The 24175-nt window shown below is 48.0% G+C and overlaps 1 protein-coding gene across 1 annotated transcript in view; it reads right to left on the bottom strand.

Moving 5' to 3' along the window:
* The window catches only part of RAB40C (RAB40C, member RAS oncogene family), a 198760-nt gene that overhangs the window by 33856 nt on the left and 140729 nt on the right, over positions 1-24175 (bottom strand). The window contains exon 6 of the mRNA XM_086941279.1: positions 16868-17090. Within this exon, the coding sequence (XP_086797405.1) occupies positions 16868-17090 (223 nt within the window). The remainder of the gene's footprint in view (positions 1-16867; positions 17091-24175) is intronic.

The following is a 24175-nucleotide window of genomic DNA, read 5'->3' as shown; positions in this document are numbered from 1 at the left end:
GGACATCCCCAGCTTGTACAGCGATGGCGTCGGGGCTTTTCCTTGGAGGGTGGTGTGCGCTACCCTCTGGCTCTTTCTCACACGAAGGGTCTTCGGGGCGAAGGCGGAGCAGGCGTTGCAGTCCTCGCTTCTGTGGTCTACCGGTAGGCAAAGGTTGCAAACCGGGTGTTGGTCTTTCTGCGCGTACTTGTCGTGGCAGTTATGGCAGGACTTGAACGGCGTGTTGTCCTTCATCGAGTGTTCAGGCCTCCCTGGCCGCGTGGACGTCGACGATCGTCGAAGTCCTCGATGATTTCTCCTTCTTTTTCGCTGGTCAGTGATCGGCGAAGTCTTCCGTAGTCTTCTGGTGAATTCAGTCTTTTCCTTGTACTTTCTCCAAAAATGTCTGGAGCCCAACAGGAACGATCCAGACCTGACCGCGGAAAAAAGAATCTGAAGATGGCGCCCAAGGGTGGGAGCTTCCGCAGGAAGCATGCCAACGTCACCGGAAATGCACCCGAGGAGGGGTGACGCCGACGCCCACCTGGGCTACTAAAAAAAAAAAAAACCAAAGAAAAGACTACGAATCCGGACCCAACCACAAGACCGCGGAATATGCACAGCATAGTGAATCCAGAAAGATTCACGCTGCAAAACTGAAACTAGTGGACTGTCTGCATAGCTAAGGAAATGCAGACTTTAAACTTTATATACCAAACAATATGCTTGGTATGCTACCAAAACATGGACACTATGATACATCGTTGCTGATATAAAAGTCTTGAATCGCCGTGTAACAAGGCAAACCTAGATGAACCTGCCCAGGATGTTTAAATACAGTAGACAATGAGATCGATGAAATCTGGGGAATGGATCCTGCAGGCATACCGGCTGACTTTTAAAAGACATGATGTTTACGTAGTCCCAAATTAAAGAGTCTTTCATTGGAATCCTTTCAGAGCAGCCATTCTCATGAGCAAACAGGGTAAAGGCTACAGTTAAACTGCCAATTTTTCCTTTCTAATCATTCAGGATTGGACAATGAAAGTAGATATCCTTGCTTATGTGGTGACATTAATCATGCAATCAGCAGTTCATCTCGAGCAAACCAATTTCCATATGTGGCTATATTGAAGCAGATAAAACAAGGTTGAATTTTGACATACAATCAACTATTTGCAGTGCTCTCAACTGTCCTTGCTTCAGGAGTTTGTAGAGAAATCTTTTGACTCTTTTCTTGGGTCGCCCTGTTCTGAATGTTGGAAATCTTGACTTTGTATGTGAAGTTGTGACCATTGTGCCAGATGTTTAGAAGGATCTAAGACTGTCAATCATAAACTGTTTGATTTAATAAAAGCCTCCATTATCCTTTTCTGTTTTTTGCTGGTTTTGGAGCCCCTACTCATCTTCCAGAGATCTCCCTCCAAATTCCAAGCTATTATGATCCTAATGCTCAGCAACACCCATTTTATAGCACAACTGCCCAACACTGGCGGAGTACATGCGTGGTTTAACTTAAAATATGATTACATTCCCATGCACAGATCATAATGCATTCAGCTATTGTGTAGGCTTGCCCCGCACGGTCCTTCTCCAAACTATCTCCCCTTTCATTTTTCTCATGATTTATGTAGCTAGCCCAGTAGGATACTGTTACACTTGTTCTATGTTTCCAGTAATCCGATTAATTGTTCTAGTTTGGATGGCTAAGAGCTGTGATGCCTAATTTGGTATAGTGGTAGTATAGAATACGCTTTGGCAAAGTAATAGGTCCCGTGTATTGGACCTTTTGGCTTCATCAATAAATCTAGCCATGCTATACAGCATTGCGCCTTCTGTGCAGAATATCTGTTAAAAAAATGATATGAAAGAGAAAAAAAAAGTGACTGTCGCATCTACTAAAAGTGACATAGTGAGTAAAAAAAATCCCAATCAAAACAAGTGCTAGGCAAAGTAATAAATGTAAGCTTTCAAAATGTGATCAAGGTTTTGCCAACAACCGTTTTCCTTAACCCCTTCCACGCTGATGACGAGCTGGGCTCGTCATGGCGTAGCCTCCTCGCACGCTGATGACGAGCCCAGCTCGTCACGTAACATGCGATTTAAAAAATCTCAGCGTGCGAGCGGAATTCCGCTAGCGCGCATGAGGTTAAGCATTAGCCCGTCTGAATAAAGCCATCTTGCTCTTGAAAACACCGCTTTCTGATTATTGGGAAAAGCCATAAATTTGCTCTCTGATTTGGTAAATATCACTGCAAATGTAAAAGAGATTGAGTTTGGGGTATCTGCAATGCTTTTTGTAAGCAGAGTTCTCTCACAGGCAGAGGCTCAAGAATATTGACAGCTCAAATCTGAGGGTTAACCCCTTCGCTCTTAGGCCTTACCCCCTGTGCTTAGCCGTTATTGTCTATTTGGGTTAGTTTGCGCTTAGGTACCTGTAACTTTTTGAGCACATAAGGTATGCTCGCCAAATTTGCTTCCTTTTCTTCCATCATAGGGATTTTAAACACACCCAGGGTTTGTTTATTCCCCTGGAGGAGACCAATAAATTAGCCAAAATACAGCAACATGTTATTTTTGGGGGATAAATGGGAAAAAAGGGCTGCAGAAGAAAGCGTCTGTTTTTTTCTCTGCAAATGGTATCAACATAGGGATTGTGGTGCTGAAATCATCATCTTCCCAGCATTCAGGGACTGACAGACTTTTGTAAGAAAACCAAAAATGTTTTACACAGTTTTGGCATTTTACTGAGACATAGTCTATTTTTTCAATGTTTTGTGCTTTCAACCTCCTTCTAGTTAATGGCAGAAATGGGTATGAAAGCAATAATGGATGCTGGAAAGCTATACATTTCAGAAAAGTAGACAACATTCTGAATTCAGCAAGGGATCATTTGTGTAGATCCTTCAAGGTTTTTTTAATAGAAACTAACGGGTACACAAACAAAAAATTGAAAATGAGTTGAAAAAAAACCAGCCATTTGTGCCAACATTTTCACCTGTAACTTCTTCTAAGTATGACAGAGATTTGAAAGCAATATACTGTTACATACGCTGGACGCTTCTGGTTTTGGGGATATATAGGACCTGTAGGTTCACCAAGAACCCGAGGAACCCAGAGTCAATAACTGAGCAGTGTCTTCCAATGGTTTTTCATTTTGTACCGGGTATATTGCAATACATTTGGGAATATAAAAACAGTGAAAAATCAAATAGGTTATGACAGTTGCTCTACAATTCTGTGTTTAAGTCTCCCGATAAAAATGGTGCCTCACTTGTGTGGGTAGGCCTAGTGCCCGTGTCAGAAAACGGCCCAAAACGCAACGTGGACAAACCACATTTTTACAGTGAAACCTGACCCTTTTTTCAAAGTGCATAGCTGTAGATTTTGATCCCTAGCTCTGCTGGCACCTAGGGAAACCTAACTAACCTATACATTTTTTTAAACTAGACACCCAGGGAAATCCAGGATGGGGTGACTTGTCTGGCTCTGACCAGGTTCTGTTACCCAGAATCCCTTGCAAACCTCAAACTCTGAAAAAAAAAAGAAAAAAAGAAGAAAGAAAACATTTGCACACATTTCTGTGATTGAGAGCCACACACGTCATCCTGGGTTCCCCTTGGTGTCTAGTTTAAAAAAAATATATAGGTTTGCTATGTTTCCTTAGGTGCCGGCTGCGCTAGGACCCAAAATCCACAGGTAGGAACATTCCGAAAAAAAGTCAGTGCCTAGTTGGCTTTCTGCTGACCTGGGGGCTATTGCCCCGAAATGCGCCCAAAGGAGGGCGGAAAGACTGTGGCTACTTTTTGGGAGGGGTGGGGCATTGGGATGCCCATTCTGGGCAGCCCCCACCCCTACGTATGGAGAAAAAAAAACAGCATACTTGCTGGCGCCTAGTGGGCTCTCTGCCCCACCCCCTAGGGGGCAGATCTGGGGCTACTGCCCCCATCTTCCTCTCCTTGGGGGAGGGGGGGGGGGGGGGGGGAGGCGGGGGGGGGTAGAAAGACTGGAATCTTTTTGGGGGGTTGGGGGTATTGGCATACCCATGCTGGGCATTCCCCACCCATGGATTTTGAAAAATATATATCCCTAGTGCATAGCGGGCTTTCTGCCCCTGAAGGGGCAGATAAGAGGCTATTGCCACCATCGGCCTCCTGACGTGTAGGGGCATTGGCATGCCCATTCTGGGCAGCCCCCACCCGAACTTTAAAAAACAAATACCTGGTGCCTAGTGGGCTGTCAGAAAGACGGTCTGTGGCAACATTTTATTGGGGAGGGGGCGTTGCCCAAGGGGCTGCTCCCCCCTCCCTGGTGGCTAGTGGGTGGATCCCAGCTTGGGGATCACCTTCCTGGGGCTATCCCCAAGCAGGGATCCACTAGGGAAGGGTACCATTGGAAAGTGGAGATTCTCCCCTTTCCAAGGATACCTCTCCAAGTGTTTCAGTGCTCGGGGGCTGGGAGAGCTCCATGAGCACCAAAACAGTTTCATTTTCAATGCAATTACAGCAGCGCGCCATGTACGCTATCGTTTGGGGACGCTCTTCCCCAACATCCCGAAGCCAACAAAACAAAAAAGGAAATCCCTCTGCTGTCTGCAGCAGAGGGATTAAATGCCCCTGTATTCATGATGGAATGGTTCCGTCATGAGCACAGGAGCACTGGTGCTTATGACGGAACAATTCCGTCATGAGCACCGAAAGGGTTAATGGGAACAAAATGGTTAACAGAACAACATGTTTAATTCCTTACAAACAGCTACTTTATGCTCTGGTGCCACTGATGCACCAATGCAAGCTACGCCCGTGACCTAACAAGGATCCATTGGTGAAGGGACAGCTATGCCACACTACTTAAACTTAATTTATTAAATTAAAAAAGGCCAAAAATAACAAGTTGTATAGCTCGTGAATTGCTGTGAAAGAAACTATACAAGCAAACATCTGTCATTTCCAACATGGTGAAGAAACTAACACTTAAGAGTAGAACAGTAATTTGGGCGAACTACTCAGCAATGGTGAAGCCGAAGCCATCTTTAGGAAACTGTGGTATTAGTTGAGGGGAGACTACCCACCTGAAATAATAATCACAACCCTGGTCAGTGAACCACTACAGTCACTAATCAAACCTGAGCTCAACCCCCTGGTAGCTATTGCACAGAGCAGACAGGCTTAACTGAGAAGCTATGTGTAAAGCATTTATGTAGTACAAAAACAATAATAAAGGCGAAATGTAAAAAAATACAAATCCCAAAACTAGCTAGAAAAATAGAGTAAAATGTTATAAGCAAAATGACCCAAACATAATAGGAGGAACCCACGAAATTAATGTTAAAAGTTTTACTCCAAAATGGCGCCAAAGTGCCAATGATAGTCAATGGTTGTAGTAGAATAGGACCTAGCTGCAATTTGACACTGACCACCTTGGAGTGTTGGTCGGAAACACTAACCTTGGTTCATCCTTATTCAAGATTTTACCTTCGGACTTTAGTCCTTTAAGTCCCAATCCACAACAGGTGTACACTTATTAAGCTCCCAGGACCTCAGTGGAGGCACTTAGGAACTAGCTGATTGGCAGCCAGAGACTAAGAGGAAGGTACAGTTAATGTCCTGTTACCACTGGTCAGCCGGGCAGTAGCAGAAAATGCAAATGCTACTTACCAGTATGCATCTGTTCTTGGCATGTAGGGCTGCTGACATTCATATCTGTGCATAGATCGCCACCTAGTGTTGGGTCCGGATGATTGCACATTGTTGTCCTGGAAGAGTCTTCGAAGTATGACGAGATAGGTGGCTCCTCCCCTGGACTACAGTGCGCATGGGCATCGCCTCCATCCCCAGATTGTTTTTAGCCATTGGCAGAGATGGAGTGAAGTATGTGAGTGATGACCATGCTATGAGCATATACATATATACATATGAATGAAATACTGCAGCTGCTACAGGCGCCGGGGAGGAGGGTGGGCGATATGAATGTCAGCAGCCCTACATGCCAAGAACAGATGTATACTGGTAAGTAGCATTTGCAGTTCGAGGCATGTGGGCTGCTGAATTCATATCTGTGCATAGAATACATAGCAGTCCCTCCATTAGCGGCGGCCGCCCGTGCCAGCTGCAGCAGTCTGAAAAAGTGTTTTGAGAACAGCCTGACCAACAGCTGCCTGCTGTTTGGAATGCACGTCTACACAGTAGTGTTTAGTGAAAGTATGTGTGGTAGACCATGTGGCCGCTCTACAGATATCTTCTAAGGGAATGTTACCTAGGAAAGCCATAGAGGCCCCCAACTTCCTGGTGGAGTGGGCCCTTGGTGGGATAGTGAGAGTGCGCTTAGCTTTAGCGTAACAGATCTGAATGCATTTCACTATCCACCTAGCGATCCCAGCTTTGGAGATAGCGTTTCCCTTGTGGTGTGTGGCAAAAGCAACAAAAAGCTGCTTGGTTTTGCGAAAATCTTTTGTCCTGTCTACATAGTACATCAAGGCTCTCTTAACATCAAGGGTGTGGAGCATCCGCTCCGCCAGTGTCTCTGGGTTTTGGAAAAACACCGGCAACTCAATTGTCTGGTTTATGTGGAATTGAGATACCACCTTGGGTAGGAATTTAGGGTTAGTGCGTAGCACCACCCTGTTAGCATGTACTTGGAAGAAAGGTTCTTGGATGGTGAGCGCCTGCAGCTCGCTAACCCTCCGTAGCGATGTAATTGCTACTAAGAACGCAACCTTCCAAGTCAAAAACTGAAGCTCACAAGAGTGCAGTGGCTCGAAGGGAGGACCCATCAGCCTTGTAAGAACCACATTGAGGTTCCATTCTGGAGCTGGTGGGGTCCTTGGTGGAATGACTCTTTTGAGTCCCTCCAGAAAGGCCTTGATAGCAGGGACCTTAAAGAGTAATAGGTGTTGCCTATTCTGGAGGTATGCTGCCATAGCAGACAGGTGAATGCGGATGGAAGAGTACGCCAGATTGCATCGATACAGATGGAACAGGTAACAAATGATGTTTTGAATGGAAGCATCCAGCGGGTCGATATCGTGGTTAACACAGTAGATGACAAACCTCTTCCATTTAGCCGCATAACAAGCTCTCGTAGTGGGCTTCCTTGCCTCCCGAATGATGTCCATGCAATCGGGAGGAAGATTGAGGTAGCCAAACTCTAGGACTTCAGGAGCCAGATCGCCAGGTTGAGCTGTTGCGGATCTGGGTGCTGAATGTCGCCATGGCTCTGCGTCAGAAGGCTGGGAGTGAGATGAAGCCTTTGATGCGGTACCACGGACAGTTCCAGAAATGTGGTGTACCATGGTTGGCGAGCCCACGTCGGAGCAACCAGGATGAGAGTCATCGAGTGCTGCCTGAGCTTGCGTGCCACCAGCGGAATCAGAGGTGCTGGGGGAAAAGCGTACGCAAATCTGCCTGACCAGTTCATCCACATCGCATTGCCCTGTGATTGCGGGTGTGGGAATCTGGCGGCGAAGCTTTGGCATTTTGCGTTCTCCTTTGTGGCGAACAGGTCTATCTCTGGATGACCCCACCTTTGGAAGTACGGTTGGAGTACTGATGGATGTATCTCCCACTCGTGCATCTGATGGCTGTGCCTGCTGAGCAGATCCGCCATCTGATTGTCCTTGCCCGGGAGATGCTCTGCCATGAGGAAGATGTTCCTCTGAATGGCCCACTTCCACATGCTCTGAGCCAGATGAGACAGCTGCGGAGAGTGTGTGCCTCCCTGCTTCTGAATGTAGTACATGGCCGTCATGTTGTCCGTCCGGATCAACACGACTTTGTTGCACAGATGTACTTTGAACGCCTTTAAGGCCATGAAGATTGCCATCAGTTCCAACACGTTGATGTGCATCTTCCTTTGCTGTAGTGTCCAGAGTCCCTGCACTGTGTACTGGAGTACATGCGCTCCCCATCCCTGGAGAGAGGCGTCCGTCGTCAGGATAATCTGTGGCACAGGCTCTTGGAATGGTCGGCCCTTGCAAAGGTTTTGTGGATTCCACCAATGCAGAGAGTTGTATGCCCGACCGCTCACCAACACTAGGTCTGTCAGTTGCCCATGAGCCTGAGTCCACTGACGTGCAAGGCACTCCTGAAGCGGACGCATATGTAGTCTCGCGTGCGGGACAATGGAGATGCAGGAGGCCATCATGCCTATCAACTGCATGAACACCTTCGCTGGAAGCGAGTGCTGAGGTCTGAATCGTTGGATCAGCGCCTGGATACTGGCGATTCTCACTGAATTTGGCTGCGCAGTGGCTGCCAGAGTGTTGATAGTCGCGCCCAGATACTGTCGCACGTGGGCGGGCTGGAGATGGGACTTTGGGTAGTTCAGAGAGAATCCCAGATCGTGCAGGAGATGAATGGTGCGTGACACATGGTTGACGCACTGTCGTTCTGTTTTTGCTTGAATGAGCCAGTCGTCCAGGTAGGGGTAGACGTGGACGTTCTGGCGACGGAGATGCGCCGCCACAGTCGCTAGGCACTTTGTAAATACCCTTGGCGCCGGGGTGACCCCGAACGGCAGAACCCTGAACTGGTAATGCTGGTCCTGAATCGTGAATCTGAGATACTTCCTGTGGGAAGGATGCAGGGGGATATGAAAATATGCATCTTTCAGATCCAGCGTAGCCAGGAAGTCCCCCTGCTGAAGTAGGGGGAGCACTTGCTGTAACGTGAGCATATGGAAGTGCTCCGAGAGAATGTACCAGTTTAGGGGCCTGAGGTCCAGGATGGGCCTGAGGGATCCGTCCTTTTTGGGGATTAGAAAATACAGGGAGTAAACCCCTGTTCCCCGCTCTTGCAACGGAACGAGCTCTATCGCCCCTTTTTGCAGCATGACTAGAACTTCTTGCTGCAACAAGGTCAAGTGCTCGCCGGACATAGGACGGCTCCTTGGGGGCATGTTTGGTGGAATGGAAGTAAGCTCTAGACAGTACCCGTACTGGATAAGAGACCTGACCCACCTGTCCGTGGTGATGGACTTCCACGCCGGCAGGAACTGCTGGAGTCTCCCCCCGACCGGTGTTGTATGGTCGGGGGGCAGTGACAAGACGTCACTGTTTGTTGGTGGTGGTGGACCTGGAGCTATTGTTTCCACGTCCCCTGCCCTTGACGTTATTGCCTCTGTAACCCCATCTACCCTTGTTGTTGTACGAGGTTTGGGTGGTACTCTTGTAATACTGTGTGGACTGCGATGCCTGACCCCTTGAGGTGCCTCTGGAAGCGGAGCGGCGAAAGGAACTACCCCGAAACTGCTGACTTTGTAAGGCCCCCATAGACTTGGCAGTTTCCGTGTCTTTTTTCATTTTTTCCAGGGTCGCATCCACCTCAGGGCCAAACAGGTGGTCAGGATTAACTGTTTGATTAAGTATGGTAGTTTGGATATCGGGTTTGAACCCTGAAATTCTAAGCCAGGCATGGCGTCTAAGCAACACACTGGTATTGATCGCCCTGGAGGCTGTTTCTGCCACATCCAGTGCACATTTTATGGATGCATTCGTAATGAGCTTTCCTTCCTGAATCAGCATTTCTCCTGCCTCCTTGTATTGGTCAGGCAAGTGTTGCAGTATTGACTCTAAGGTGTCATAATGGGCCCTATCATAGCGTGCAAGTAGGGCTTGTGTGTTAGATATTCTCCAGATATTAGCTGCCTGTGCAGCAATCCGTTTGCCTGAGGCCTCAAAGATCTTGGACTCTTTGTCTGGGGGAGGAGCGTCACCAGTAGTTTGCGAGTTCGCCCTCTTCCGAGCGTTGGAAACAACCAAGGAGTCCAATGGCAAGTGTCCCTTGATATATGTAGGATCCGTGGGCGCTGCCTTATATTTCCTGTCGATGCGAGGGTTGACCACACGCGCCCGGGTGGGCTCCTTGAAGACCTCCGTTGCATGTTTAAGCACCCCTTTAAGCATCGGCAGCGTTTTGACTGACTTTTCAGCTACAGAGAAAGTGTCAAACAAGAAGTCCACATCCACGGGGTCCGAGTGCAGCTCGACGTCGTGGTTAGCCGCAGCTCTCTCGATCAGAGCGTTAAAGGCCGCCGAGTCCTCAGTCGGGGACGTTTTTGCCGCAAAAAGTTGCGTGTCCTGGCCCGACTGCGGGTCCTCTGGGTCGCCTCCAGCGGACCAAGGCTCGTGCTCCTCCTCCGGATCCGAGTACGCCGGATAGGTGTACTCGGCGTCTTCCTCGTCCGCATTGCCTGCGGCGGAATGCGTTGGCGAGTGTCCTAGGGCTTGTGGGGACACAGGTTCCACCAGAGCCGAAGATTCTGCAGAGTCCCTTTTATTTTTGAGAGGGATCTTAAAATGCTCCAACGCCGGCTCCGTCGTGATTTTCCTCTTGAGGAGAGACAGCTTCCCGGTGTTGGCGTCGATGGTTACCTCACGACGTTCCTCTTCAGCAAGCGGCTGGAGCCGAAGCTTCGACACCACCAAGGCAGCTTTCGGCGCCAATACCTCCTTCGAGGGTCCGCCCCGTTTCGGCGCGAAGGCCTTCGGCGCCGACTTGGGAGGCAAGGTGAAACGGATAGGCGTTTGCTCCTTCGCAGGCTTAGGCGTGAGCTTAGGCGTTACAGTGTCCTGAGCGGGAACCACACTGTCCTTTCGTATCCGCTGCAGGGATTCCGCCACCTTCTTCGTCAAGGCCGGAGAGGGCTTGACCGGCTCGAGCGACCTCTCAGCGTCGAGAGCTTGTTCGCCGGCAGGCACTTTCTTCGGGGCCGACGCCCCATGTCTATGTGCGTCGTCGCCCTGACGCTTCTTCGGAGCCGACTTCGGGTCCACGACCCCTTTCGGAACCGACTCAGCCGCGTCGGACGACTTCGCCTTCGGCGCCGACCCCGAGGGCTTCGGGTCGGCCATCTTGGCGTGGCTCTTCGAGTCGGCCATTTTGAGTTTCTTAGAAGTCGACGCCTCCAGAACTTTCTGCACCAGCGCAGCTTTCACTTTCGGTTTCGCATCCGAGGGTGCGTGACCAGACGGCTTCACTTTCGTTTTCTTCAACGTAAGTGGCTTCTCATAAATGTCCGTGACCGGGCCCGGAGGCGGGGACGTTGGACTCATAAGTAGATCTTGGGTAAGGCCCGAAGGCGATCCCTCGACCTGGGCCGTATGAAGGGGAATAACCCCTGAGTCTGGTTGGGGATGCTCCTCCTCCGAGCTATCCCCCACAGTGGCAAAAGCCGATTCGTCGTCCCCTACCTCGTCAGTGACTTCGTCAAAGTTCTCCTCACCCGCGTCGTAGGTCTCCCCTCGGACGCGGGACTAGAGTCCGAACCTTGCACGTCATCGTCGCCTTCAACAGATTCCTGGAATATGTCGTCTGGTGGGGGCGCCGCAGTAGCTGATAACCTAGCCTGGAGCCTATTGGCCTGACGAATCTTCAAAGTCTTCTTGCACCGGAATTTTGAACACGCCATGCAGCTGTCTTCGTGGTGATCCGGTGACAAGCATGTATTGCACACAGGGTGCACGTCGAGGTGTGAATATTTGGAGTTACACACCGGGCACTTCTTAAACGGTGTTCGCTCCATAGCAGAAGTGTAGTGTAGGCCCGTCTGCGCCGAAAGCACGTGGAAGGGCAGCGAGAGATCGGAGCTGAGAGTCAGACAAGAAACCCGTACGCAACTATACCGACGCCCAGCCTAAAGACCTTTTGGTCTCGAGTAGAAGTTGAACAACTATCGGTTCCGACAGAGGGAACCGAAACACATCCGAACCCAATGGCGGAAAAAAACAATCTGGGGATGGAGGCGATGCCCATGCGCACTGTAGTCCAGGGGAGGAGCCACCTATCTCGTGATACTTCGAAGACTCTTCCAGGACAACAATGTGCAATCATCCGGACCCAACACTAGGCGGCGATCTATGCACAGATATGAATTCAGCAGCCCACATGCCTCGAACTAGGCCTCTTGTAGCTTATTGTGTCCCAGCGAACTTTAACAGGTGATCAAACTGGAGTCTAATTCTATGCCCTAGGTACAAGACAGAGAGCAGTCTTATAAACTCTTCTCAGGTCTCAGACAGCAGGTCCAGTCCTCTTCTGTTTTTTATGCAAATTTAGAAGTATTCACAAGTGGGTGCCTGAAGGTGCCACATTTGTAACTGGCACAAGCTTATGAATGACCACTGGGGTAGGTCTAATCAAGGGTAAGGCTTCCTGGGGCTAACCCTACCCACTTTGGGAATTTTCAAGACAGCCAGAATCTTCGGCTGCACTAAACCTGGCCTCCGAGGGTGGGGATGTGTGTGGGGAGTATACTATGGTAATCCCAGTGTCTTCATACACCTATCACCCAAAATCCAATTGGATGCAGTCTTTGTGCCCACAACAACCTCAGCTGCAGAATTCTTGTATGACATGGTTGAGTTTTCAACAACCAAACAGTAGACACACACACACATTGTTTAGGCATTCTGTTTTCCTCTTTTGAAGTTTGACCCAAATGTTATATGTAAACCTATCAGACCTGTCAAACAGGCTGTGCCACTGTAATGGCAAAAGAAGACTACTGTTATTTGGCTGGAAGACAACAGAAGGAACCTGCCAATGTGTCAGCTAATATTTGCTTGTGACTGGATGGCCTCTATGAAGTGTGCCCAAGTTCCATATTACAAGCCCCGGCACACCAGTTAGGCAGAATGTGACATTCAAGCTGAACTTGACACTGCCATGTCAGAAGATTCTCCCAGCCTCCTCTGTTTATTCTATCAGGTTTAGAATGGTCAGCTCTTCCCTCTCAGTTCAGCCTACTGTTTGCTCCCGAGAACAGTTCCTACCACATCACAGGAAAGCCGTCCGTTGCCAGGTGATAAACGGAAGGCACTGAAAGGCCTTAGAAGCTGTAGGCTGGCAAAAGGTAACTCTCCTAAAGTACCTTTTCTGTGACTATTAGACAAAATTTGACTTTATAATTCAATTGCATTTTTAACAACTATAAAAAATAGTAGTTTAATTAGTTTTCTAGTTAGTTCCATTCCTAGGGCACAGGATTAGTATTTAATATTGCTTTCCTTTGAAACAGCTAAGCTTGCTTGAGTGAAAATAGCCTTTTGGGCCTTTTCATTGTAAGGACATGTTTAACATTAAACTTGTACATGACCTACTTTTAAATACCATGCGCCCTGCATTTATGGGCAATAATGCTTACTTGGGTGACTTATAAACATCTAAATATTTAGAAATAATTCAGGAGGTGGATTCTAGGCCTGTCAAAAGGGATTATTTTGTTAAATCGAATTTGAAGCTTAAATCTGCACTGTCGGGCTTCTGGTGGCAGGCATTCACTCATGTTTGCATTGCCAATGTAGTGGGTGGCACAAAGTGTGTTGCAGTACACTGGTCACATTTAACTTACCAACCCTGGCTACATTGTGGGTACCATATACTAGGGACTGCTAGGTAAGTTAAATATGCCATTCAGGAGTATACCAATTTTACCACATCAAAAGGACAAGCATAACACTTCACCACTGGTTAGCAGTGGTAAAGTGCACAGATTGCCTGTGGTTAAACTTATTGCAAGCATTACTCACTTGCCTTTTGTGCGTTTGATGTAACACCCTAAATGACAAGGGTATGCCCTGACATGGGTTCTGCTTTCACAGTGCCGCTGAAACCAAACTACACCCAAAAGGAGAGGACCAAAACTGATTTCTAAATGGCTGGGTCTAATCTGAGATAGCATGGTGGGCAAAAGAATTATGAGTTGGAATTCCACCACGAGTGTCTGATGTCCACAGAGTCCCATAGTGCGCAAAAATAGGGTTCAACAAGAAGGCCAAAACATTCAGGATCACCCTGCAGAAGGGACACATTTCCAATAGGATTGATGCTGAAAGTGATTTACGTTTTCCCATGGAGCTGCATGCCCCCCCCCCCCCCCCCTGTTTGACTTCCTCCTGCAGGTCCTCCCCCAACTTTTCCTTCAGAAACTGTTACTTAACCCGTATCAGAGCACGTCCTCACTTACAAAATGGTCGAAGTGTCCACAGCAGGTCCTTCCACGCAGGTGCCAGCTCTGACCCCCGCCAGTGGGCTGTGGTACTGCTGACCCCTACCGGACAGTTGCCAATATCAGGCCTGAGTTGCGCAATGAAATTACTAAGGCGCAACCAGTCCTTTATGCAGCCAGACCTTCAGATTCTGCCTCTGTTGGCTGTGTGGCTCACTGGTTAGAGGAGGCAGACCTGGAAGCAGAGGTCAGCCCGGGACCAGGGTTCAATTCCCGGCTTGGCAGGGTCTTGAGTCCTAAAATGTCCATGGACTCGACAATTCTCACTACGGTGCCTACTCGATTCACGGGTTCACACTCTGCGACTCTGGGCAATAGCTTGCTTAATTTCCACAAAGGCCCCTCGCGGCGGGATGCCTGGCTTTCACCTTGCGGATACCCTGCCGGGGTTATCTCACAGGGGAATACCAGGACGGGTTCCCTAAGCAAGCGCTTAGAAACCGCTCAGTGATTTGCGCTATTTAAATTCCTGTACATTTACATTACATCTAGAGGATAGAAACCCTCTTTGCCTCTGATGCTGATGCAGTCCAGGGCATACCCAGTGCCGCTCACAATACTGATAATGATGAGGAGGTAGAAAATATGCTCCTCCTTCACACTGGAAAAGAGCTGTATTTAGACTTACAAAATTCCAGTGGGCTGGATACCTCACCAATGATGGATTTGGACTCCCCACCTGGTCCACCAGCTGAAGCAAGTGCCTCTTTGGCTATGGTAGTGCAAATAGCAGCAGAAGTTCTAGAATGGCAATTAGCTACACTGGAAACCAAAGCCAATTTTTGACTAAATATTTTTCAGCCAGGCCCAACTATATCTAAGCCACTATTATTTTTGAGGCCTTTCCGGACTTCAGGGCCACTTGGTCCAAGCCATGTTCAGCGACCATAGTGAACTAGAAGGCATAGACCTGAGGATCCTGACTTTTTTTACAAAATACCCAAAGCCCAATAGCCTTGTGGTTCAGAAGTCGACAAGTAAAGTCAATCCAAATGCTTTTCCTTCAAAATGTATTAATGCCTTTGAAACAAAAATGTACTTCTCAGTTAGCCTAGCCTTACGCTCTTTGACTATGTTGTGCCTTCTTAGCAGGTCCACCCATGTCTTGTAGGACATGACCAGCAAGATCTTGCCAGCTATCAAGACGGACCTCAGGAACTCACTGGCCCAAACGATCCAAGTTGAATGCTGCAAAGTTTGTGCTGCATGCAGGCCTGGACACCACTGACTGCATAGGTTGTGCTGTATGCCCTTGGCCTCACACAGCTATGCCCGCAGCTGGAGCAGCTTAGTAAACACTACAAAGGCTCTGGCTGTTGAAAATAGTCACATAACTAAAATAATTGGCCCCAGCTTAGATTAAAACAAAGTGTTTTAATTTAGTACTGTTAGTTTCCATCTTAGGATCACAGATACTGGTCAGGTTAGTTGGTATGCAGTTTTTACACAAAAACTAAAATAACTTGTGTTAATTACAATTTATAACATTATTTTAGTGGGCAACTTGATCCCACTCCACTTTTTTGTTTGAAGGTGGAGGTCAAGAAGGACATGTCCCTGGGGCAGGCAAACAACCATGCACTTGTCTTAGATTTCTCACACCGAGAGATTCCGCTATGGTCTTACAATGAGAAACATCTACCCAAAAAACCCTAGCTGTTTGTCTCAAACTAATTTAAGGGGCATTTAGATCAAGCAGTTAGTCTAAATTAGAGAAAAAAAATATTTGTGCCACTTTTTACACTAGTGTTCATCAGAAGACTACCACAAATGTTGCCTACTTGGCTGTACAGGCAAGTACCCTCTTCTCACTGCCTTGACCTGCACTCCACTATCACTGTCTGTCAAATCCTTTGATATAACCTTGGACAAAGACTTCTCCAACCAAAAACACATCAGCACCAACACTAGAAGAGCTAACCATCAGTGCATATTCTTAGGAAACTAAAAACCTTTCCTCTGCCACCGCAGACCGCAGAACCGCAGTACATGGCATTGTACTGTTGAAATTGGATTACAGCAGCACTATCCTGGTGGGCATCCGAAAACCTCACTTGCACCACTGAAGTCCACACTGACCCGACCTTATATCACTGAAAAGGCTACCCTTTGAGGCCAGGATCCATATCAAAACTGCTTGTATGACCTACAAAGTGCTTTAACAGAATACCCCCCTTCCTACCTGACCCAGCCATATAGGATGGTAACAGACCCTCCAGAAGCACTAGCTCCTTACTCCTAAAGTATCAAAAAAATTAAATAAATAAGAATTGCCCTAAATATTTGGAACTCTATCCCTACAGAAGTCACATGCAATCCATCTTCAAGAAAGAAGTAAAATTCTTACTATCCAACAAGCTCTTTCACACGGAGGACTTGCCCCATCTCCCCTAGATCGATCCCTCCTTCCAATTTGTCTGCTGCCTCTTATCTTGAAATAATATGTTCTTGGCCTGGATTTATGCTATATTACGCGCTCCTATTTCTCTGTTCACCATTAGTCCATGTGTATATATTGTATTTTTATTTATGTTACATTTCTTTAAGGTTGTATCCCATGTCTCTGTACACTGTAAAGTGCTCTGACACTTGAAAGGGTCTTGTTCGCGCTATATAAATCAATAAATAGGTACTATCTGGCGGTGAGTGTTGTGGAAATCAGGACACATTTTCAATAACGTACAAACTGGGAGCAAATACATTTAGCATGCAACATTGTCCAATAATTAGCACAAATGTGTAAAGTGGGTGCAGTAACGCACTAGATACCAAGCATAAATGTCATCTGCACTGGTTTTTTTTTTTTTTTCCCTCTGCTATTGACCATCTTTATTGACTATTAGGTCTAAACGATACTCTTTTACATCCAGTGTTCTGTTCTCACCTCTATTGGGCCTCCAGATCTTCTCCATGCCATGCCTCATGAGGACGATGCGGGATAGCTCAGTAAAGGACTCAATCACGTTGAAGTTGCAAAGAGGGCTCACTTCAAAGAAGGTCATACCGTTCTTCTCTGCATAGGCACGAGCCTGCTCTGTTGGGACCTGCCGCTTGAAGGCCAAGTGAAGCCGGTTTCCAACTAGAATCCGTGGAACCCCAGGGGCATGCTTTGTAGAAGATAATGAAATTTGTTAGACGTGTACACAAAAAAAAAAAACCGAATAGCAGTAATACTAAAGAAGTATGATTAAGGCACTTGCATGACAGTTTGGGCACCTGCCTTAACTCCTCTGCCCTTCCTCCTTCAAATCAATTAGTTACACATCCTACATTTCACTCTTGTCCATTTTACACAGCCTACATGTCTTTTTCTTAACATTGATTATACCCAGCTTCTATCACAGGGCTTTTGGAATTCTGTATCGGAATGAAACTCTCCTATTCCAGCTGTAAGGCAGTTCCATGAGTTTACAAGCCTTTCTCTGTGGGCCTACTTACCCTAATACCGATTATAATCAGAAAGCTATCTCTGGACTTTCACTCATTAACCTCATTTTCACTTAAACAAGATTGCTCCCTATATTATATTGATAGCCATGAGACATACCAAAAGTTATATCTCACCAAACACAATTTTGGTGCATAAATGTGTACGGCAGGAATTCCTTGTGAATCATAACATCCACTCCAGCAACTTTCAATAGCTCACATAAATAAGGTACCTAGAATCCATTACACAATAAGTAGCCAGTCAACATAATATCAATGAATGTGCTTTATATGGGACCCCTCCCACCCCTGACCAATTGGGTAGCAGCCAGCCTGCACTCTTCTCAATTCAGCCCACTGAGAATGGCACCACCACAAATGAATCTTTGTTATACAAATGTCATCACAGTTCTTTAACCCTTTCGCTGCTGATGACGAGCTCAGCTCGTCATCACCCACGGGTGTCGTGTGCTGATGACGAGCTGAGCTCGTCATAACTGCAGCAAAAGAGCAATTTGCAGCACAGTGCAAAAATCCCCACAGCAGCCATGTGGTTAAACAAACCTTTACATTGAAAATGTATATGTAAATAATGGTGAGAGAACCATAGCGCTCAGAAAAATGAATATTTTAGAATGGAATTGTGTTTCACTTGGATTTTTTTTGTTTAAATATTGAGTTTTTCCATTTCACGGAATTAATGCTGCCCATAGACTGTTACTTCAATTTGCAGTGCTTGCCTTTTAAATGTATGTGCAATAAAAATAATTACACTCGAGTGAATGCCAGAGTTTGTTATTTCCCTATGTGCACATTATTTTTAGGTCAAGCACAAGCTGGCAAAACAGCACAATTGTCTGGTTGCCAAAACTATTATGAGCTTACTAAGAACCTAAACGGAGCTTAAAGCCATTGCTTTCCACTGGTTGGCGTTATTGGCATTCTATGTCAGTCCACGGAGGCTCTGATTATGCTGCTCTATTCTTTACTGACAAAACAGCAGGCAATAAGAAATTTAAACTGGTATGACCCTGGAAGGACAGCCCCCTCCCTCAGTCTGTACCAATTATAGTCCAGTTCACCACATAAATGTCCCAGTGAACCCCAAGACCTCCTCTTTCTTTGCTGCTGCAGCAGCGAGTAAGTGCCCTTTCTTCATTCATTTGTTGGTTTGTTGGCATTTGTGATATTACCAAGTTAGCGCGAGAGCGTTGTGGAGTTGTACCGGTATTGTGTGGTATCTGCCTGGTCCCGTGTGTGTTTGATAGTGGTTTCGGCCGTAACGTCGGTGCGCAGGAGATCGGGATAGGGGGCGGTGGAGCAGGAGGAGGCAGACGCAGGTCTCTCGCGCACAGAGAGCAGTCGAGTCGGGCCCCATAAGCGACGCAGTTTCACTTTTGTTACCGGCTCCACGGGGATCGCGCAAGTGAGACTGCATCAATCTCTGGCCTCATCTGAACGCTGACCGGAGCGTTACCGGACGAGAGCTTGGCTCGAGGGGAGTTGTTGTGCTAATAGGGGTCTTCTTCCACCTTAAATTTACCGGCCTCTCAGTGTGTTGGCAACTGAGGTTGCAGAGTGTGTGTGGCGGCGTTTATGAGGAAGTATGCGAAAGATCCTAAAAAGGGGCTGGATAGAGCATGGCGGGGTTGTCAGGACAAGATGTTGGACGTCTCTGGACCCCTCACAAAGATTCTAGATGCCGCAGTTAAGGCTAAGGATCAAAATGTGCCTCTGGATGTGTCAGATGTCCTGGAATGGGCACAACGTGCCATGTGCTTCTTGGGGAATGCTAATGTGGCCCTTTCTACGGAGCGGAGACGCTCTTTTCTTATGAGAATTGATTCCCAACTTGCGGAAATGGCCCCTTCCGAACCAGGCTCCCTGGCTAATGGTATGCTCTTTGGGGACAAATTTGTGAAAGAAATGGGCAAATATGTAGCCACCTTCTCCGTGCTGGATAAAGCGCAGACAAACATCAAAAGAGTATTCCACACTGGTGTTTTTGATAGGGCCGGATGCCCACAAGGTCGAGGGTCCGGCCGAGGTTATCCACAGACCTCGCGTGGAGCAGATCAACGAGGCAGAGGCAATCAGCGCTCCAATTTCTACCCCTCCAGCAATAGAAGAGGTCGAGGCAAGGGGCAGAGAGGAACCTATCGAGGACAACAGAATAATTCAGGAGATAATTCCTATTCAGGTACGACTTCTATGTCCTTCAGAACATATGGTGGGAGGCAGACTGTTTCTTTTTCTCCACAGGTGGCGAGAGCTCACAAACGACCCATGGGTGTTACAAACAGTGCAGGGATTTCACATAGAGTTCTATGCCTCCCCAGAACAGAGTCAGGCGCCAAGCCCCCTTCATTTTTTGCAAACAGAACAGAGTTTCATCGACGCAGAGATACGCTCCTTTCTCCAGAAGGGAGCGATTGTGGAGTCCACCCCACACGATCTAGGCTTCATAAGCACCGTCTTCGTGGTCCCCAAAAAAGACCTAGGATATCGACTGGTGTTAATTCAATGGCTGGGTTGTGTATCGGCACTTCAAAATCGAAGGCATACACCTCCTACGCGAAATCCTTCTAGAACAGGATTGGATGGTGCGTCTGGATTTAAAGGACGCCTAACTGGCGGTGCCCATTTACCTCCCACATCGTCGTTTTCTACAATTCCAGTGGCGCAACCGGTGGTTCGAGTTTTCCGCCATGCCCTTTGGTCTGTCGTCCGCCCCTTGGTGTTTCACCAAGCTGTTGAAACCGGTGGTTCAGTGGTTGAGAGAACGGGGAGTGAGGTTGATTATTTACCTCGACGACATTCTGATCATGGGTCAGTCAGCGGAGTTGGTGTCACTACACCTTTCGTGGACAATCCAACTCCTACAGGAATTAGGGTTTCTACTGAATCTACAGAAGTCTATTTTGAAACCTTCTCAGGTTATGGAGTTCCTGGGGTTTCAGGTGAATTCAGTGGCAGCGCAGTTGTTGTTACCCCTCAAGAAGAGGGTATCGATCAGGAAGGAGTTGAGGAAAGCGCTTGCCTCTCCGACAATCTCCTTGCGGACTTTGGCGCGCCTGGTCGGGCTTTTGGCCTCGTCAATTCTGGCGATATTTCCGGGCCCATTACACTACAGGGCCCTGCAACGGTTGAATATAATGCACCTACGTACGGGTTTAACTTACTCTCAACAGATCTTACTTTCACCAGAGGCTCGTACGGAGATGAATTGGTGGTTCAAGCATATGGACGCCTGGAATGACAGGGCCATTTTTGCAGCCTCTACGGAGATAGTGATAGAATCAGATGCCAGTCGGTAGGGCTGGGGAGCCCGATGCTGCTCGGTGGAGACGGGGGGCCGGTGGTCTTGAGAGGAATTGAGTCTCCACATCAACTGCCTGGAACTCCTGGCGGGTTCATTCGAGATTCGTACTTTGTCCCCGCGACAGGCGACTTGTTGCATTCTCCTTCGAATGGACAAGGTGTCCGCAGTACGATATATAAATCGCCTCGGGGGCACCAGGTCTCGCCTTCTGGTGGAGATAGCCAAAGACTTTTGGCATTATTGCCTGGAACATCACATTGCAGTGACCGCGGAGTATATCCCGGGGTCTCTCAATGTGGCCGCGGATTGGAACTCTCGTTACCTGAGAGAAGTCAATGATTGGATGCATCCCAGGATTTTCAAAGCATTGGATCGCAAGGCTGGAAAAAAAACTGTGTATTTCTCTAAAATCAAATTATATCATAGAGCTGTGTGTAGAGCCCGTGCAGCCTACTATTCCCAGGAATTTAGAAATAGCCTCAATCCGTCCAACTTAATTTTTAAAGTCCTTAAGGACCTGACGGCCAAAAGAGCCACTGCGACGGAAATCTGTTCAGTGGATCACTGCGAAAATCTGGCTGCTTTTTTCATTGAAAAGGTCCAAGCCATTTATCGTGCCTTTCCCATTATTGAGCAGGTAGTTGAGCCTACTAGCCCTATACCGGCCACATGTGAGTCCTTAGCCGCACTCCCCAGTTTGTCGATGGAGACATTTCACAAGCTGGCCTCTAAGATTAAATCGGGCTCGTCAGCGGATCCCTTGAGGCCTGCCCAGTTCAGAGACTCTGCTGCTGTTTGTCTCCCTCCAGTGTGCCACCTCATCAATCTTTCTCTCACCTCGGGTGCTGTCCCAATTAAGTGGAAACAGGCTGTTGTGACACCCATATTGAAAAAGGCTACACTGGACCCCTTAAACTTGAGAGCTATCGCCCAATTTCTCTCCTTCCCTGGGCTGCTAAAATTGCTGAGGCCCACGTGAATGGGGTGTTGTCTGAACATCTTGCGAGGGCATGTATTTTGGATTCTTCCCAGAACGGGTTCCGTGCTGGTCACAGCACGGAGACAGCCTTGCTCTCAATGACGGAACATCTTCGCTCTGTGCTCGACTCTGGTCAGACTGCGGCACTAGTACTACTCGATCTTAGTGCCGCGTTTGACACGGTCTCGCACAGGATCTTACTCCAACGTCTTCGAGAGGCGGGTGTTACGGGCACCGCACTTGACTGGTTTCGTTCCTTCCTCGCTGATCGGACCTTCAAGGTTGCTAACCCGCCTTTTGAGTCCAAATCCTACCCGCTGGAGCTGGGTGTGCCTCAGGGTTCGTCGTTGAGCCCCACATTATTCAATCTATATGTGAGGCCGCTGGCGGCTGTCGTCAAGCATTGGGGCATGACTATGGTCTCCTATGCTAACGACACGCAGCTGGCGGTCGCCCTGAGTGGGGACTACGACCTTGATGCCCCCAGATTTCGGGATGGACTCTTGGCAGTAGCCAGCTGGATGAATACCAACTGTCTCCAGCTTAATGCTAAAAAACGGAGGTCATGATAGTGGGCAAGTGAACGGATCTCTGGGGTGACATGTGGTGGCCCCCTGAGCTGGGTGTAACACCTATTCCAGTCTCAGAGGTAAAAAACTTGGGGGTCTGGTTAGATCCTGCCCTCAGTTTCTGTGGCCACACAAAAAAGTGGCGGCCACCTGTTTTGGCATCCTACGAGGATTGAGACCTATTTTGAGGTTCTCTGATGCTTCTACTAGGCAGTTGGGTCATACAAGCATCCATACTATCTCGGCTTGATTACGCCAGCTCCCTCCTGTTGTGGGCTAACCAGGCTGAAATTGCCCGGATGCAACGTATCCAGAGCGCCGCAGCCAGAGCCCTGGTGGGTTTACCGAGGTTCTGCTCTGCGGAGAGTACCATCCGTTCTCTACACTGGCTGCCTATGACACAGAGGATCCACTTCAAGACCCTGTGCCTTTCCTTCAAGATCCTCAAGTTGGCCTCCCCCCAGATTCTTGATAATCTTCTGGTGCCATACGTGCACCTCGCGCTCCTTGAGATCCTTGGGCCAAAACTTGGTCGTGGTCCCACGGTTCAGACTGTGCAGGGCGGGAGGTCGCTCTTTCCGGGTTTTGGCTGCAAAACTGTGGAATTCTCTTCCGTCCCACATTCATGAAATAGATGAGCTGCTGAAGTTCAGGAGGGCTATTAAAACGCATCTGTTCCCTCATAGATCTTAGTATTCTGATCTGTGCGCTTCTGCCCTTGTACTGCTGTGTTGTGTCTGGGTACTCTTTCTGAAGCGCCGGGACGCCCCTTGGCTGGGGCAGCTGTGCGCTATAGAAGTGTTATTAACATAACATAACAAGTGGGGTCCATGTGTGATAGATGTTTGCCTCTCGGCTCAACAGACAGTTACCTCGGTTCTACAGCTGGCGTCCAGATCCGTTAGCGATCAGCTCGGATGCGTTTCTTCAATTGTGGACGACGGGTATTCTATATGCATTTCCCCCGTTCGTCATGATTCCGAGAGTTCTAGCTCAAGTTCGGCGGCAGGAAGCAGAGATTGTGCTGATTTCCCCATGTTGGAAGGCACAAGCGCGGTTCCCCGTCGCAATGAGTCTCGCGTGTGCATTTCCGGTACGGATCGCATCCTTCCCGGATGTTCTAACAGATCCGTTAGGCCTTCAACACCCGCTGGTCCTTCAGAATCGCCTAAGTCTCATGGCCTGGAGACTTTCCAGCATCGTTGGCAAGTGCCGGGAGTTTCGCAAGGCACTCTTTTTCCTGTCACAAGCGTGGGCACCTTCCACTCACAAGCGATATGAGTCGGCTTGGCGAAGATGGGTTGGTTGGTGTAATGAACGGCAAGGTGGGCAAGGTGATCCTTTGGGATCCGATGTGTATATGATTGCGAACTTTCTGTCAGAACTTGCGAGTTCAGGTATGGCACATAGAACAGTGAATAACTTCAGGTCAGCAATTTCAGCGGGACATCCACATGTGGATGGTAAACCTGTGGGGGAACACCCCCTAGTGTGTAAGGTTGTCAGGGGGATCCGGTTGGTTAACCCTCCCCAACCCAAGTACAAGGAACTTTGGGATGTGTCGGTGCTCTTACGTTTTCTGATGGCTTGGCCAGCTAACAAGGGCCTATCACGAAAGCAGCTTTCGGCGAAGCTTGCGGTTTTACTTTGTCTGATTTCATGCAGACGAGTGTCTGATATCTGTGCATCGGATTTGGCAGGTAGAGTATTTACTCCTTCGGAAGTCTCGTTTACAATCTCGAAACGCACTAAAACGCATTCAAAATGTATTTCATACCCTGCGTTTCCTCATCACAGTAAATTATGTGTAGTAAAATGTTTAAAGGTTTATGAGGACTGTACTAGAGAATTTAGAACTGATGGGTTAGGCCAGCTATTGATATCTCTACAGAG

The sequence above is a fragment of the Lissotriton vulgaris genome, chromosome 10 (genome assembly GCF_964263255.1).
Source record: "Lissotriton vulgaris chromosome 10, aLisVul1.2, whole genome shotgun sequence".
NCBI lineage: Eukaryota > Metazoa > Chordata > Amphibia > Caudata > Salamandridae > Lissotriton > Lissotriton vulgaris.
The sequence above is the reverse complement of the archived record's forward strand: the minus strand, read 5'-3'. Positions and strand labels throughout refer to the sequence as shown.